General features: G+C 42.7%; 1 protein-coding gene across 1 annotated transcript in view; it reads left to right on the forward strand.

Annotated features, from left to right (window-relative positions):
* pde9aa (phosphodiesterase 9aa) overlaps positions 1-17,920 on the forward strand; it is a 69,872-nt gene extending 51,952 nt beyond the window's left edge. Inside the window, exons 10-18 of the mRNA XM_028968205.1 lie at positions 3,082-3,168; positions 5,802-5,906; positions 10,796-10,878; positions 11,558-11,714; positions 11,814-11,927; positions 12,500-12,604; positions 13,923-14,051; positions 14,568-14,663; positions 16,953-17,920. Coding sequence (XP_028824038.1) covers positions 3,082-3,168; positions 5,802-5,906; positions 10,796-10,878; positions 11,558-11,714; positions 11,814-11,927; positions 12,500-12,604; positions 13,923-14,051; positions 14,568-14,663; positions 16,953-17,021 — 945 coding nt within the window. The 3' untranslated portion in view covers positions 17,022-17,920. The remainder of the gene's footprint in view (positions 1-3,081; positions 3,169-5,801; positions 5,907-10,795; positions 10,879-11,557; positions 11,715-11,813; positions 11,928-12,499; positions 12,605-13,922; positions 14,052-14,567; positions 14,664-16,952) is intronic.
* The last annotated feature ends 619 nt before the right edge of the window (positions 17,921-18,539 follow it).

The following is an 18,539-nucleotide window of genomic DNA, read 5'->3' on the forward strand; positions in this document are numbered from 1 at the left end:
ACAGAGAGTACAGCAGGGGGCTCAAAACACAGCCCTGGGGGGCTCCAGTGCTGAGGGTGATGGTGGCTGAGACATGTCTCCCAGTTAGGAAGTTGGAGATCCACTGACAGAGATGAGCTGAGTCCAAGTATTCCAGTTTGGTGGTGAGTGTGGAAGGGACTATAGTGTTAAATGCTGAACTGTAGTCATCAATGAAGAGCATTTTAACATAATTTCCCTTCTGAGTGTCCAGGTGGGTGAGTGCTGTGTGGAGGAATTTTAAAAGACAAAAACAAAATAAACGGAGTCGGAGCAGTCGCGACGGCAGCAGACCTCACCGGTGCCATCTTGGAAATGATAAAAAGCAAATTGTGCTGAGTACGGGCCCCCCCAAGAGCTGGTTGAGCGGTTTCTTCCTGGTGATAGGGGGGTCAAGCCATGGTGGGTTGCACCGTGGTATGATGTTGATCCCTGGGTGATCTGCGAAACCCAGAAGCAGCAACGGAAGCAGAGGAGAACCCTGACAAGGAAGCGTTCCTCCAGTGGGGAGGTGGGCTGGCTCCAGCCAGAATGGCCGGGGTTCTGCCCTTGGGAGCTGATCGCACCCAGGCTAAAGGGTGTAAGCAGGGTGGACAACCCACGTGACTTCTGTGGGATGACACAGACAACAATGAGAGTGACGATGACGATGGCCATCGTGCCTGTCCCCCATCGTCACGAGGTCTGTGGGGACACACGTGACTTCCAGTGGTGCGAAGACAGCAAGAGAGAGATGGACAGTGAGGAGGAAGACGGCAACGCGGGGGTAAGCTGGTGGAAGAGGGGGCGACAGGAAGTCACCAGCCAGCAACTGCACTGCCAGGACTGCCTCGTGGGGAATCCGCCTCTCCAGCTCTGGCCGTGGACATGCCAACCCTCTGCCCGGACGTTCCTGAGCAGAACGGCAGCGCAGCACCAGCGCCCCTGCCTGCTGCTGAGAACATCCAGTGGGTGGGTGGGGAAGCGACGGTGCCAGGTCCTTCGGTAGCCGGTAAGCAGGGCGAGCCAGGCATGGGCCTGTGCCAGGGGCGGAGTGCCACAGAGCTTCCTGGATGGCATGAGGATCCAGCTGGGACAGGCAGGAAGAGGGCCTGCTTGTCCCAACGGATGCAGAAGGGGCTGAGCGGATGGTCCGGCAAAGCCCCAACACTGGCACCAAGGCCGTGCAACAGGAGGGGTTGCACATGCCCAGAAGGCACCACCCTAGGGTGCAGAAAACGGTCGGCAGGGAGTCCAGGACCGCTTCCCTGCGTGGTGCAGGGAGGGAAGCTGGTCACACTGCCAGCAGGGATGTGCAGCAATAAGGGCTGTACATGCCCAGAAGGCACCACCCAAGGGTGCAGTAAATGGTTACCGGAGGATCCAGGACCACCTTCCTGCATGGTGCAGGGAGGGGATCTGGTCACACCGCCAGCCAGGATGTGCAGCGAGAGGGGTTGCACGTGCCCAGAAGGCACCACCCAGGGGTGCAGTAAGTGGTTGACAGAGGGTCGCCTGTCGTGGGGCAGGCCACATCAGAGGGGACGGAAGTACCCGGAAGTTTCGGCCCTGGCTTTTGTGTGCAGGTTGGAGAGACCGATGCCGACATGCAGGATAACATCAGGGAGCCAGCCAGAGGGTCCGGGTCCTCCGATGTCTGTTTATTTCACCACTACCCTGTTAGCTGCTACACCAGTTACACCATTACACAATCAATACATCTATTACGCACTTTAATTTGGGATCACTGCACTGTAACTGACAGTTGATTTTACTTAACGTAACATCTGCTTCATACTGTGTCACTGCAGTATCCACACTGAAAAGGTAAAACGTAGCTGTCGTTTTTCTCTTTATAATAGTTAAAATTAGTTGGTCTTAGTTTGTTTTTTTTTAAACTAGGCTGTCTAATTTATGCTTGTGTGTAAATTTTTTTTTTCTTTACTATAATCTACTGACTGCGGGTTTGGTTTTCAAATTATTAATTCAAATTATGGCAATGCTAAAATATTTGGTGTGACAGATTACTTAAAGTTTAGCCAGTGTTTTCTTTATTCAGTACATTGCGACACCTAGTGATGTCTGTCTGTGTCTTATGTTCTGTTTGAAGAAAATTTTCAGTATGCTCACTTTTTGTACTGGCCTATGTTTGGGTGACACTTAACCCTAAGTTGCTCCAGGTGGACTGTCTCTGTCTCTGGTTGTAAGCCGCTCTGGATAAGGGCGTCTGATAAATGCTGTAAATGTAAATGTTTAATTCCCCCTCTCCCCGTTCTATTTTATTTATTTTTATAACTGTAACAGTACAATACAAAACATGTTGTACTGCTATAACTATGCAGGTGACAAATAAAAATCTTTAAAAAATATTAAATCCATTTCTCCTGCCATGCATTCCACAGTAGAACAAATTGAAACCTCCATCCAATTAGTCTGACCATACGTCCCTTCCATTCAAACAGCTGTCCCCAGTCCAGAGAACACAAAATAGACAACCCATCCGCCCCCACACATGAGAGCAGCCCCTCACTAAGAACATAACCCATACCTCCATGTATAGAGGACAAAAAGAAAAAAAAAAAACACCTAGGAAATACACACACGGTACATAAAGGTGATCAATATGGAGACCACCTAGGAGCCAAAGTATAGATGAGAAGAGAAGAGTATAGATGAATGCTTTACTAGTACATTGAAAGATGGTGGTAACATTTTACCACTTTTGTTAAATGAAACAAAACAAAAAATCTACTACTGTACAAATAAATCATCCAACCCTCCTGCTTGACTTTGAAGCTAAATAACTTTACTTAGGCCATTGTGCGGTTATGCAAGGCACAACGCTATAGTGGTGTGAGCTTCCTTGCAACTCTTCATGGAAAGATGTGTGATTGTCTAATGGATCTGAATGTACAGTAAGCTCTAGCTACATCGCTGAAATGGGGTGGAGTTAAAAAATAAAGTCTCTCTAAGAGCTACTGTACAGTAGCAAATTACATTTACTTTGTTACAGTCCGCCTCAGCATGTGAATATGAATGTGTCACAAAATAAAGAGAACAATTCTTAGCGGCTCTGTGTTGCAGATGCTGAGCTGCCTGGAGCACATGTACCATGACCTGGGACTAGTCCGAGATTTCAACATCAACCCCATTACTCTGAAGAGATGGCTGGTGAGTATAGGCTGATATTTGCATTGCATATCTGAATCTGAAAAGACTATGACAGAGAATTGAGCAAATTTGTGTCATGAGGATGGTTCCTGCTTCGCATTTACCCGCTGTTTATGTTTTATCAAGACATGCACATGTTGACCTTTTACATTTTAACCTGGTATAACTGTACATACAAAAGTGGATACACGCAATATTCACTTTGGTACGTCCCGATAGATCAGCAGATAAACATGCAAAAAGAACAGTCCACCCGATGCAGATTTGCTTGAGTCCATGTCGGCTAGTCTGTGGTGTAGGCTTTGTGGGTGGGTCGCCGCTTTGTGGGAGCTACTGCATGTTAGATTCAGGAACAGTGTTCAACAAATAACATTAATAAATATATTTGTTTTATTTTATTTGAATGTTACAGCAAGTGACCAGTTGATGTGAAACACTGGGCACATGCTTCTCCCATAGGATGTTGCACTTCACTGTAAATTGTAGAGCAATTGTAAACGTGGAAATCAGTTGGAGCTCTGCGCTCCACTTCTTTTCCTCAAGATGGAACTTTAAGGACCATAGCATAAAAATATTTACAGTAGGCTTTACAGTGGTGCTTGAACCCTTCCACAACAAATGCACCATTGTAACACTTAAAAAATATATAAATACACACCTTCATGTGTCAACTGTGCTACTGACAGTCTAGGAATTGGCATGTGCATATGTATTCACCTCTTTGCTATGAAGCCCTTTTGAAGCCCTTACCTTCAAAAGTCACATAATAAGTGAAATTGTCATTGTGATACACTGCAGCACAGTACATGGTGCACACAATGAAATGAGTCCTCTGCTTTTAACCCATCACCCTTAGTGAGCAGTGGCCAGTCATAATGGGTGCCAGAGGAGCAGAGTGTAAGGACGGGGCTTCGTTCAGTGACACCTAGGGATTAGAACTGACAACCTTCCGATTATGGGTCCGTTACCTTACCCAAGAGGCCACCACTGCCCCATTTCGTTTGAGGTACATCGTCAATCCAAATGCCACGTGATCTGTTAACTTTTTCTGAAAGGCGCCAGAGGCTGCAACACCACTAAACAAGAGGCAGCCCACCCGGAAGACCAAGGAGCTCTCCAAACAAGTCAACAAGTCAGGGACAAGCTTGTTGAAAATTACAAGTCAGGATTGTGTTATAAAAAAACAGCCAAGTTCCACCATGCACCATCACTACTGTCCCTGCCAACAACAGGGAAAATAAAAGGGGAGAACATAAACAAACCCGCAGGCAAGTGGCGATTACCAAAACTGAAAACAACACACACACGAAAGTCGTACGGTCCACATAAAATGTCACAGCCCCGAATGGCTGCTCAAAAGTTCTTTATAACTGCCCTGCTGTGGGCTCCCACCGGAGGACTGGCTCCCAAATGTTGTCCCACATGGTGGCCTCAGTCCCTCCAACCTGCACACAAAAGTCAGGGCCGAACCTTCCGAGTATGTCCGGGCCCTGTCTCCACACGTCCCCCCTGATGCTTCTTGCGTCCCTCCCTGCCTCACGCAGGGAGGCGGTCCAGGACCCTCCGGCGACCACTTACTGTCCCCCTGGTTGGTGCCTTCGGGTGACGTGCAGCGGCTCTCGCTGCACATACCTGCTAGCAGCGTGACCAGCTCCCCTCCCTGCACCGTAGCAGTAGCTCCCTACCACGGCTCGACCTCCGTATCACCGGGAACAAACTGCTCAACCAGTACTTGGGGGTTGAATCCCAGTCCTGGACCATCTCGCCGCGGTACTCACAGACCCCACGACGGTCCTCCAGCGCTCCACGACTGGCTGAGTTCTTCCTCATAGTTCTCCTCTGCCTTTTCGCTCTGCACTTCTTTTGAGGGCTGCGACCGTCTGTCACGTCTGCGACCTGACGGGGGAGTGAAGCGTAGAGGCAGGACATCTTGCAAATAATGATTTATTAATATAAGGAAACAAAACCAACAACAGGGAGGGCTAACAACAGGGAAAACAAAAGGGAAAGGAAAACAAAATCCACAGGCGTGTGCCGATTGACAGAACTGAAAACAACACATACACGCAAGTCGTACGGTCCACATAAAATGTCACAGCCCGGAATGGCTGCTCAGAAGTTCCTTATAACCTCCCTGCTGTCATGCAGATTGGTGCCAGGTGCATCTCCAGCTGCACCCAATTGTGCCAACTACCATCATCTTCAAAGGTAAAGAACATGATGCCACAGCAACCCTGTCAACAGAGTTCTGCCCAACAGGGCATTAATCAGAGAGGCACCACAGCAGACACTGAAGTAACTGTCCATAGGACCACAATAAGCTGTGCACTCCATAGAGCTGGGGCTTACGGAAGTGTGACAAAAAAGCCATTCCACAGTAATAAAAATAAAAATACCTTTGGCAAGATGTGGCAAGTTCATAGAGAATTATCCAAAGTGATTGCACCTGTAATTGCTCTTCAATGCTCTTCATAATCAATGGAAGGATTTGGAATTAGACCTGCATCAAATATGCATTGAATGCTGGATTTTATTTGGGGGAAATTGTGCAAGGGTTTTGAAAATCATTTTGTTTTGTTTTCATGTGTTCTTATGAAAAATCTAATTAGAATTAACTTATTTCTCTCTGCAAGCTGTGTATTAATGACAACTACAGGAGCAACCCATTCCATAACTTCAGACACTGCTTCTGTGTCACACAGATGATGTACAGCATGATCCACTTGTGCAGTCTGCAGGTGAGACATACCTGAAGATCTACCACCAAACACATACATACACACAAACTCTAGATATTCCATTGCAATTGAAGATGATGTAGTCTCTATGTTGAGGGTGTTGAAACAGGGTATTATAGTTACTGCCTGTGCTGCCACTGCAACTGGGCCATTTCATTCAAACTTATATTTCAGTAAAAATATTTTGTAAAACTATTTATGAACTATAAAACTATTTCTCAACTATGAATATTATAACACATATATTTAACTATTCAGTACGTCCACTGGTCAACCCCAGGCAGCTTTAGGTAATGTGTTCTTTATTTTCATGACCATTTACATTGATAAGTTCTCACCTAAGGCACAAAACTATGAATGCACATGTGGAGTTATGCACTTAACAAAAAAAGGTGAAATAATGTTTTATATTCCAGTTTCTTCAAAATAGCCACCCTTTGCTTTGATTACTTTGCACACTCTGCAGAAGTCAGGTTACTACACAGCCGACAGCCCTATTGGATAGTGATAGTGAGAAAGGGTTTCATTTCTTGAAGCTTCATGTGCACATGACACCACCGACTGGCCACGTATATAATTACACTATGTGTATCCTTCACTATCATGGAGACAAGGGCTTTATCCAGCTCTTGTTTCCTTGTGGCTGAGAATAAATACAGTGTCTGTTACCTGTCTTTTTCGCACAATAAACAAAAGTCAGCATGGACTAATTGTGCATTTGTAATATTGTAATTACTTACCTTGTGTGGGTGAAGCTTCAGTTTCCTCCTTATTCTCATGCAAGACACGATAATGCCTTAGCATGGATGAGGTGTTGTTAAGGTACCCCAACTCCAAACAATAAGCACCTCAACTTTGAATAAAATAAGAATTAGTAAAAAATACAGTTCTTGAAAAGCAAAACACAAGGCACCTGAAATTATGTATAAGTTTACCTTATAATGAGTTATCTACTCAAAATGTTCCCACACAGGGGAAATCCTCCTCTTCCTAGCTGGTTCCATCCTCTTTCCTCTCCTTTACTCCTCACTCTTATAAATCTCCAAACTATATAAACCCTATCCAAACTCTAGTATCCAAACTATTAAAACTATCCAAGTTCAGCGAGGCTTCGGACATCATCATTTTAGGCTCCTCCCCTAAATGAAGCAAACCTTGATACGCGCTTCATGGAAACGCCCCCTCCACTACTCAATACACGGTCCGAAGTACATGGTACATCCCGTATATCTTAGCAAAGCCCATTGAGTCCATTTTTGCAAAGACATAAGTAGACATTATCAAGGGCCTGAAGAGCAGATCCACTGCTGATGTGGCAGACACCTTCAGTGTGTCTCAGCGTCAAGTACAGAGGATAAAAAAAAGATTTGAAGAGACTGGAGACGTTTTTGACAAGCCCAGGTCAGGCAGGCCCCGCAAGACAACTGCTCAAGAGCGCTGCTCTCTGCAATGCAACTGCAATGCAACAAGCAGAAGAGATTTGTTTGGGCGAAGAAACACAATGAATAGACATTAGACCAGTAAAAATCCATGTTTTGGTCTGATGAGTTTAAATTTGAGATCTTTGGTTCCAACCACTGTGTGAGACACAGAAAAGGCATCCTGCCATACCATCCGGTTTGCGTTTAGTTGGACGATCATTTATTTTTCAATAGGACAATGACCCCAACACACCTCCAGGCTGTGTAAGGGCTATTTGACCTTTGAGAGTGATGGAGTGCTGCAGCATATGACCTGGCCTCCACAGTCACCGGACCTGAACCCAGTCGAGATGGTTTGGGGTGAGCTGGACCGCAGAGGGAAGGCAAAGGGGCCAACAAGTGCTAATGGCAAATCATTTCAGGTGACTTCATCTTGAAGCTCATCGAGAGAATGCCAAGAGTGTGCAAAGCAGTAATCAGAACAAAGGGTGGGAATTTTGAAGAAGCAACAATAAAATGTCTTTCTTATGTAGCCCAAAATCATATACAGTATGTCTCAATGGCCTAACATGTTTTCAGTTATTTCACCTTTTTTAAGTACATAATTGAGAATCAAAATCTACCAGTGAGAATCTACCAATTTTCATGACCAATGGTCATGAAAATTAAGAAAACAAATTGAATGAATGTGTGTCCAAACTTTTGGCCTTTACTGTAAGTCACTGGACTCTCTGCATTGTACTGGCTAGAGATGAAGATAAGTCCTTGCACTCAATACAGGCACGTAATGTTTTCTGTGTCACATGTAATGGCTTTCACAAGGTCATGGTGCTGAACAAATAATAAAACCCAGATTCTCATGCATGTGTCAGAGTTGGATGAACAACTCAAAAAGGTGAAACCAAACAGAAGTGTAAATATGTGGTTATAGTGGTACATTAGTGTAGTAGTGGCTCGGTACCCTAACTAGGACAGCCTAAATAGGGTGAATTTAACACTGTCTATGCTTTATTGTGTAATAAAGTGGACTTACAATTGACACTGTACTTGGAATTTTAAACAGAAGACCAGAGTGAAGAGATGTGTTTTCAGTTTAGATTTAAACACTGAGACTGTGTCTGAGTCTCGAAGCTGCGGCAATCTATAGGAGAAGGATTTACTCCCAGCTGTGACCTTCTGTGAAGGAAGAGGGGTGTGGCGTATCATAATTAATTAAAAGTTATTAAGAGCTTTATAGGTCAAAAGTGTAGTCAATCCTAAATTTGGGTAGCCACTGCACATGACCAGGGTGATGTTGGCCGGTTTTCTGGTTCTAGTTAGAACTCTGTGGCTGGAGAGCTAGAACTAGCTGGAGATTACTCATGGACACCTAGATCCTTTACTTCTATACTTGGTGAGATAGAAAGACTATCTAGAGTTATGATGTAGTCAGACAGCATAGGTCTGGCTGCATGAGGCCCAAGTACAAGAGCTGTCTTATCAGGGTTTTCAGAAATAGTTGGTGAGCATTTACTGTCTAATGTCCTTCAGACAATTCTTTATTTTGTTCAGCTGCTACCTCTCGTCTGGCATTGCTGATAAGTGTCCTTGGCATAGCAGTGAAAATCAATACCGGGTTTGACCTACAGGTAACATGTATAAGGAAAATAGCCTGAGACAGAACAGCAAACTCTACTGTGATGACTAATCACCATTAATGTCCACAAACTGATACCAATCAGTCAAAAATGACTATTCCCTTAGGGCTATTCCCTTAATCCCAACAACATTCTCTAACCTGTCAAGGAGAATAGTGTGATCAATAGGGTCAAATGATGCACTAAAGTCAAGCAGGACAAGCAGCGAGATACAGCCCTGATTAGAGGCCAACAGCAAGTCATTAACCCCTTTAACCAGAGCTGTCTCATTACTATGATGACGTCTAAATGTGGGGCAGTGGTGGCCTAGCGGTTAAGGAAGCGGCCCCGTAATCAGAAGTTTGCCGGTTCGAATCCTGATCTGCCAAGGTGCCACTGAGGTGGCACTGAGGTGCCACTGAGCAAAGCACTGTCCCCACACACTGCTCCCCGGGTGCCTGTCATGGCTGCCCACTGCTCACTCAGGGTGGTGGGTTAAATGTAGAGGACAAATTTCATTGTGTGCACCGTGACAATCACTTCACTGTGACAATCACTTCACTATTATTATTAAATCCCAACTGATATTTCATGAATGTTGTTGCTGTTTAGGTACATGCACATTTTTTTTTTTTATAAAATATAAACGTGAGGTTGGATATCAGTCTGTAATTCAAAAGCTGCAATCAGGATCAAGTTTTTTGAACATGGTATATGGCCATGCTAAGAGACTAATTAACCAAAACTCTTTTTATATTATTTGGAAATGTCCATATTCATCATAAGCCTATGTGCATATGAACAAAGTTCCCAGGTGAATTTCTACAGTGGTAGAATTGGTGTTGGGCCAGTTAGATAACGAGTGGTTCTACATAAGGACGAGTGGCGGCTGTCCTGCACCGGCGGCGTCAGGCCCGGGCCAAAGCACGGCTTGTCCGTGGGGGACCCGCATCCTGTCCGCCGTCCTCATGCACCGTCACTCCGGTCAGTCTCCGGTACGCCCCGCTGGAAAGTTCGCCGCCTCCCTCGTCTCGGTTAATGCCGGGAGCACCTGAACTGCGCGACCGGTCTCCCCGACCCCACGGTAGCTTTCGCACGGATTTGTCGGTACTCCCCGCCTCCGGAATCGCCAGGGGGAACATGGACCGCGTGACAGATCCTCTCGACCCCACGGTAGCTTTCGTAGGCCGTCGAGAGTCTGTCACGCTTGGGGAACCGATAAAACATGACATGGATCATGGCGGGGAACTGGCGATTACCGGAGGTGCGTCGCAGGAATCCGGACGAGACGGCGGCGTCGGGGGACGTCCATACATGGAACCTTGAACATGGAACTGTGGGGCAGACGTCCTCCCGACCAACCACGGCTCCCTGGATCTCAGCGGGTCGTCGATCGGCTGCGTCCACATGGTCAGGTCATTCTGTCACGGTGGGGATGGACATGGCGATGAAGGAGGACGCATACGCACGATTTCACTCCACAGGGGTTTAATACAAACTGCACAGGACAACGGAACATTAACACGCAATGACCTGACGGCGAACAAGTGAATACGATCAGGGAACAATACACGACATGAACATGAAACTCCGGTCCGGATCATGACAAAAACACAAAATGACACCACTAACGCCACTAAGTTGCTCCAGGGGGGGACTGTTCCTGTAACGTCTGATTGTAAGTCGCTCTGGGTACGTCTGGTAAATGTAAAGTGACCATGTAGAAAATGTATTGGCTGCATCTTGATGGATCAATATCGAGGCACTGATAGTCGTAATCGAATCAAATCATAAGTGACCAGTGAAGTTTCACACTTCTATTGTTAATGGAATTAGTGTATGTTTGTTGCAGGAAAAGTTTACTCCACTGGAAATTCTCATCCTGATGACTGCTGCAGTTTGTCACGATCTGGACCATCCTGGATACAACAACGTGTACGTAACTAGTATACCAGCCCATGCTAGACACACTGTTTCCATAACCATGTCCAAGCAGCATGTATACTGTATGTTTGAATTTCCTCTGATCAAATGTATGTATTCTAATCTGACATTATTGTTTTTAAATGATCACAATTTCGAACTGTGTGTGTGAGTGGTCCTGTAAATGACAACAAAAAACAATGGATGGAGCACTCTCATCTGTCCCTCAGATCTTCCCCTATTTAGCTGTACCAGAACCATCCTGTCCCTCATGCTATGATTTTTTGACATCTAAATAGTTTTTATGAAGAGACTTCATAAAACTATACCACGCTGATGGCATCTGGCCAAAACACAGAGTGAAACAATTCTGTAGCACTGTATATAAGGAAAAATTTCATGGCATTATTGTATTTTATTAATGCATCTGACCAATTCTGAGGATAATGTATGTACATTTTGGAATTACAATATTTATTCAATAAATGTATTAAATTTAAACCTGACCACAGAGTCAAACTACAGGGATGTAAGAAGTTCATAGAATAGTGAACACAGAGAATTAATTAGTTGTCAGAACATACTATGTTGAATGTGATAGACTGTCAATATATGATTTTGACCAGATGTTGAACATGCATTGCCCGGTGATGTGAGTCTGAATCACACTCCTACATGTTCCTTCTGGCAGGTATCAGATTAATGCTCGTACAGAGTTGGCAGTACGTTACAATGACATCTCCCCACTGGAGAATCATCATTGCGCTGTGGCTTTTCACATCTTTTCCCAACCAGACTGCAACATTTTTTCCCACTTTGACCCTGAGACTGTCAAACAAATCCACCAAGTAAGTATGTGTTAGTGTGTGTGTACATGTATTTATACATGTGTATGTGTGTGTCTCTGTTTTGATCATCCAGCTGTCTTATCCCTCCTGCCCCATCAGGGTACAATAGCTCTTATCCTGGCCACTGACATGGCAAGGCATGGGGAGATCCTGGACTTGTTTAAGCAGAAAATGGAAAACTTTGACTTTACCAATGAGGAGCATGTCAGCTGTGTGGGTATTTGTTGAATTATTCTTGTTGGACACGTTTGTTATTAATACTTTAATTTTTTTGTCCAAAAATTTGGATTAATAATGAATACTGAATACATTAACATAATTATAAGCACTGATGTATTCTGTAGACATAAAAGTTATGTATCCATATAAAATACAAATTTTAAATACAAATATAACAGATGTGTTGAAAACGTATTTCTTTAGACCTTCCTTTGCCTTATCCTAATTGTAAATTTCTTATTTGTCAATTACTTACTGTCATCTGCATCTGCATTTGTGTGCACAAAGCAGATTTAATTCACTGCTAATGTCTTTTTTAAAGTGCTGTGAGTTTGTGTGTATGTTGTGTCTTTTGTATCTGAAGATGGTGCTGCTTAATGAATTGTACTGCTTTAATGAATTGCGTGTGTGTATGTGTGTGTGTGTGTGTGTGTGTTACAGTGCATCCAGAAAGTATTCACAATACATTTGGCAAAACTTCAAGTAAATGATTTTCACATTATGGGGTGTTGTGTGTAGAATTTAATCCATTTTGGAATAAGGCTATAACTGTGTGTGTGTTGCAGCTAAAGATGGTGCTGATTAAGTGCTGTGATATCTCTAATGAAGTTCGGCCAATGGAAGTAGCTGAGCCATGGGTGGACTGTCTCCTTGAAGAATATTTTAAGCAGGTGAAGTATTCAGATAACATAACATAAGTTTCAGTTAATATGTGCAGATTCATGGTTAAGGCATGCCCGAAGTTTCATACAGTGCACTAGAGGCAACACGTGGAAGCCCAAACTGTGCAATGGGACCAGCATCAGCTGCAAGCAGAATAGAAGGGGATTAGTGCAGGAAGAGTTTATAGCAGTGGTCAGAAGTGCAATAGCACAGTTCAGGGCTCAGAGAGAGACAGAGGAATGGACTAAGCATGCAGGGTAGTTACCATGAGGACTAGAGGTGTGAACCTTCATTGGTCTCATGATTCGATTCGATTACGATTAGCAGTGCCTCGATGTCGATGCATCACAATGTATCCCAGACATTTTCTACATGGTCACATGATGTTTCCAAATACCAGAGTTACGGTCTTGTGCACCTGTTTGGACGCTCTGGTTTGCTCCAGAGCAGAAAAACTTGTTACGTCCGCCCTCACCTTGTAACAGTTATGTATACTGGTAGTTCTCCTTTAAATGCACACGGCACTATGTTGTGGGGGAGTTAATCGTCTGCCCCGGTCTTGATGCAGATTGACATCTCCACCAAGCAGAGGAACCGAGGTCCTTGTATTATTTAATTTTGTATTACATAAAAGCAGTAATATTTGGTACATGTAATGTCCAAATTGGTCACGTGAAAATACGTGCAACGTAAAACTCCTACCCGGAGTGGCGCTGTTCCCAGATCAGGCTGAAATTGAATTCCACGTCATCATGATATTATTGATTATGTTCTGCACTGAAATCTCGATGCATCGATTATAAGATTAATTTTAACACCTCTAGTGAGGACAGTCCAGAGCATTTGGAGAACCAGGTGCGCAGTTGAGGCAAGCAAGGTCGTCACTGACAAGGCAGTTCAGAGCACTGGAGAAATCGGGAGCATAGTCAAAACAAGCAGGGTCGTTACCATAAAGGCCATCCATGAAGAGGTGCCAGAAGAAAAGTCAGTACGCACAGTTCTGATTGACAAAGTTCTGTGGATGCAGAATGAAATGTATCTACATTAAAGAAAGATAGTCCAGTTGCCATGACTCAACTTTCAGACAAATTCACCTGGATGACTGAGAATCTTTACAGTCAGTACGCACAGGTTGTTGCCTATGGATGAGCAATGTGAGTGGATTGCCATCTTATTATTTGATGATTGGGAGCTTGTTCAGTTGTATCAGACTGGTATGAAAATCACATAAATGGACTAAGATAAATAAACGGAATAAGACATAATACAAAATTCAAATTAACTAACAAGATAGTGGTCAAGAATGATTTTTGATCTGTCTGCTAGAGTGACCGGGAAAAAGCTGAACGTCTACCTGTGGCTCCCTTCATGGACAGAGAGAAGGTGACCAAACCCACAGCACAGATTGGCTTCATCAAGTTCGTGCTCATCCCTATGTTTGAGACGGTGATGAAGGTGTGTCTGTTACCATCACATCCAGACTTCTCATCATGCTTATCTTCAGTGGCCTTCAAATCTCAGTTTACATTTACATTTATGACAACTATCAAACGCCTTTATCCAGAGCAACTTACAATCAGTAGTGACAGGGACAGTCACCCTGGAGCAACGTAGGCTTATGTGTCTTGCTCGGTGACACAATGGTAGTAAGTGTTTTTTTTTTTGTTTTTTTTGTCATTTTGTTTCATAGACAAGTCTGTTTCCCACTAGGCTTCTACCACTCCCCTGAATTAATCAATAATTTCGTTTTTATATTTCATGTTTTGTGCAGCTGAAACATCCCTGTTTCAGTTCAGGACATTATGGTCTAATTATTGCTTGTTTGTTTTACATCCAAAAATAAAATACATAGTCACGTGTGCTTACAAGCCTGATCTCTTTCATACAGTATAGTACGCATGTGATGTTAGTGTAAATTAATTAAACACGGGCATATTTGATGTGTAGCTGTTTGACATTGTGAGTGTGCAGCTTTTCCCTCAGATTGAGGAAGTGATGGTACAGCCACTGAGGGAGTCAAGGGATCGATATGAGGAACTCAAGCAGATTGATGATGCTATGAATGAGGTAAGTAATGTGCAACAGTAACAACAACAACATTTATTTCTTATATAGCCCAGAATCAAATACACTGTGTCTCAATGGGCTTTGACAGGGCCTACAGTTGTTACCCCCCACACATGACCCTTCTGCACACAAGGAAAAACTCCACACACAAAACTCTAGGAGAGAGAAAAACAGAAAGGAAGAAACATAGGGAAGGAGTGATACAGAGAGGGGCCTGCATTTTGGATGTCAGTGGTGATGATTTGTCCAAGAAGAGAAAAAGTCCTACAGTTGTAGTGGTGGAAAAGCCCAAAGTGCAGTATAAAGCATCTGCCCATGTTTGAAGGTACTGGACAATGCAGAGTAGTTGTTTAGTCCAGTGTTATGGTGTACAGTGCATGTACATTATAATTTACTGGTCCATTTGAAGATCCCTGAAGCTTTAGCAGTTACAGTGGTGACCCTCTGGTTTGTTTCATGCCAAGTCATGTTGTTAATGGTTCATTGCTAGGGACTAGGATTCATCTGGTGGTCTCTTCACTGGATTCTGGAGGTGGTTTGGGCACTTGATTCAGTGCCTTGGAGAGAACAAACAGAAGCATTGTACAACTGGTACAGAAATATGTGGCTATAGTGGTATATTTGTGCAACAGTGGCCCAATACCCTAACTAGGACAGCCTAACTAAGGAGAATTTAACACTGTCTATGCTGGACTAGGTGATTGTGTAATAAAGTAGATTTAGTAATTGACACTGTGTCTGGGACTTTAAACAGAAGGCCAGAGTAAACAGGTGTGTTTTCAGTTTAGATTTGACTGGCAAGCCGTTCCACAGCTGCAGAGCTCTATAGGAGAAGGATTAGTTGTGACCTTCTATACTTTGGGTACCAGTAGTGACCCCTCACCCTTTTGAACGCAGGGAGCGTCGCGGATTGTAAAAAACGGGCACTGTAGAGAGACCATTAAGAGCTTTATAGGTCAAAAGTAGGATTTTGTATTGAGTAGGATCTTGGGTAGCCAGTGCAGTGATTGTAAGACCGGGGTGAAGCGTCAGATTTTTTGGTTCTTGTTAGAAGCATTCTGAACTAGCTGGAGTTTACTCGTGCACCTACTAGAACGAGAGACTCTCGAATGAGAGACCTGCGTCAATGAGGTCACCTAGATCCTTTACTTTTGTACTTAGTGATATAGAAAGGCTATCCAGAGTTATGATGTAGTCAGATTTTAGGCAGGTGTGAAAAAACTAAGAATGCTTAAAAAAATGAATGTGTTACTATTTTTTTTTATCAATTAACAAAATGGACAGAAGAAAAATCTAAATCGAATATTTCAAATATCTTCTAAAGAGCTTGAACTGCACAGCTTATAACCCAAGTTTGGGAATCTTTGGGAAAGATTTGCTGCTGTATTCAGCAGAGGGTAGTAGTGTCACATTAAAAAATGTAGGGCCATATTTTTAACTACCACCCATCTTTTTATTTCAAAAGATCTTTATTGTCTTTAATGTTATTGTTAATAATGTTAATTATATAAAGTTAATACGTCAGACACAGAAAATTTACAAAGTGTTCAAAAGTGTTCCTTCCTAAATATTTATAGGTCCCCTGACATGAACGTTTTTTTGCTTTTATATTGGTCTTAGTGGTCCCCTAATACTGTATCTGAAGTCTCTCTCCGAAAGTCAGCCATGGTGTAAATTACAGCCAGTCACACAATGAGATTTCCCCAGGATGCGCCATTTTGGTATCTGTGGATTTAAATGCTAATGAGAAAGACAGAGGCAGGATGAGGAGGAGAGGGAACTATAGAAGCTTTGGAGGCATTTGTGGAAATTACGTCATCAACACCATTCACCAACCACAATGTTTGTCATGACAGTATGTTGTGTAACCTTTCCACTTATAAGGACATAAGCGGACAAATTCCAGATACTTCAGAGAGCTGGCACTCTCTGAACAAAAGCACTCTTAACATCTATCGCCATTTCTAGATAAAGGAACTCGTATTAATGTTAAATTATCTCACAGAAAAGTGAAATTTTAATGTCAGGGGACTTTTAACTGCCACACGTACTTAACATTCTTGCTTGAGCTGTCCTTTCTGTGAGCTGATTGTTAAGTCTCTGGAAATAACAGAGGTGTCAGATGGAGGAGTGGTTTATTTACATTTATGGCATTTATCAGTTTATTTGGGCAAAGATTAATTTCTCTGTTTTTAGCTATAATTTGGCATTGTGCAGCTCTATGGGTGTGATGCTTCATACTGCAGACCTTCGGCTTTGTGATTTGAAAACTGTTCTGTGTTGTTTCAGGTGCAGAAGAAGAAAAGTGAGAATCTGATCATGGGAGGCAAAAAAAAAAAGACTGGTCAGCTAATATAAATGCACATTGTTGAGAGTTGTGTTAAACCTTATGGATTCATAGTAGGTAAATAAGTGTTTTAAGTATTTAGTACATTTTTAAAGGTGCTATTGACATGAAATGGAAACAACTCATCCAAGAAATAAAATCATAGTTGTTCATTAATTAGGGAAAAAGTAATTGGAAGGCTAAATGAATATCAGCTGTTTCAGTCCCAACTGATGGCCTATAGAAAGGTGCTTCATTACCAAGGTGTCACACAAGAAACATCTCATGATGGAGAAGACCAAAGAGATCTCTCAAGAGTGTTCTTGCAAAACATACTGATGACATTGATTACAGAAGAATTTCTGAAACCCAGTGAGGTCCCAAGGTCCCAGTGAACACTTTTGAGGTAATAAATAAATAATTAAATATCATATTGTGGGTGAAATAATTACACAATAATTACAGATAGCTATCAAGCTTATGTACAGTGGATTAAATAAGCATTGAAAACATCTAAAAGTAATTTCTTAATTAAAATGGGAGGAATTTGATGAGAGCTCTCACACATGCTACTTTCTCATTCTGGATGATATAAACCTCAGTATCACATACATGAACAGGTGCCAGTTTGAAAATAATGTCCAATATATTAATCACACATTTCATACAGAGGAAATAATCTGTATCCTCAAATAATGTTCTACCAGTAGGATGTTCGATGTTCTTTGAACAACTCCAGAAGGCTCAAGTTTATCCTGACAGCTGACAATCTACACTTCAATAAAGTTCACTTGCAGTGGGTACGTAAAGTATTCAGACCCGCTTAAATTAATCTGTTATATTGCAGCTTGAACTTGAAATGACTTACTGACAATACCAGCTTTTTGTACCCAGAGAATGTTGAAATTGATGCCACATTGAGAAAGGTTGTCTCTAGGTATTTGCCCCAATATAAGGCACACCTGTAGACAATGAGACATGGAAAACACAAAATGAGGTCTATCAGCCCAATACACTTGCCTCCCTATCCCAAAAATGTGAAGTGAAACAAACACTGTATGTCTTTCTGGAAGTCTTTCACAATGTCCCTAACTTATTGTGAGTAGCGTATATGAGTGTCACAGTTCTTTAAAATGTGTGTACATTTTAAAGAACTTAAAGATTTAAGCAAATGGATGCAATATAAAGAGTGAAAAATGTAAGGGGGTCTAAATACTTTCCATACCCACTGTAAGTATCAAGCAGTCTTAACTTGATGTGGTTCTTCAGGTTGCTGGGTGGCTTAATTTAGGTGAGAAGAGCTAAACGTAGCAAAATGTTAAATGGACAACCTTACCGGAAGCTCCAAAACGGTCACTGACAATTTTTTTTTAATTCTTACTTATAAAATGTACAGGGGCTTTACGCATCTGCTTATGGTGTTATAGATAATGTGTACTTAATATTTTAAATACTACAGAAATAAAACTTCTTAAACGCAGAGGAAGTTGGGCTATTTAATGTGATGTGACGTTTGCAAGCATACACACACAAAAAAAAAAAAAAAAAAA

Source organism: Denticeps clupeoides, unplaced genomic scaffold (genome assembly GCF_900700375.1).
Source record: "Denticeps clupeoides unplaced genomic scaffold, fDenClu1.1, whole genome shotgun sequence".
Taxonomy (NCBI): domain Eukaryota; kingdom Metazoa; phylum Chordata; class Actinopteri; order Clupeiformes; family Denticipitidae; genus Denticeps; species Denticeps clupeoides.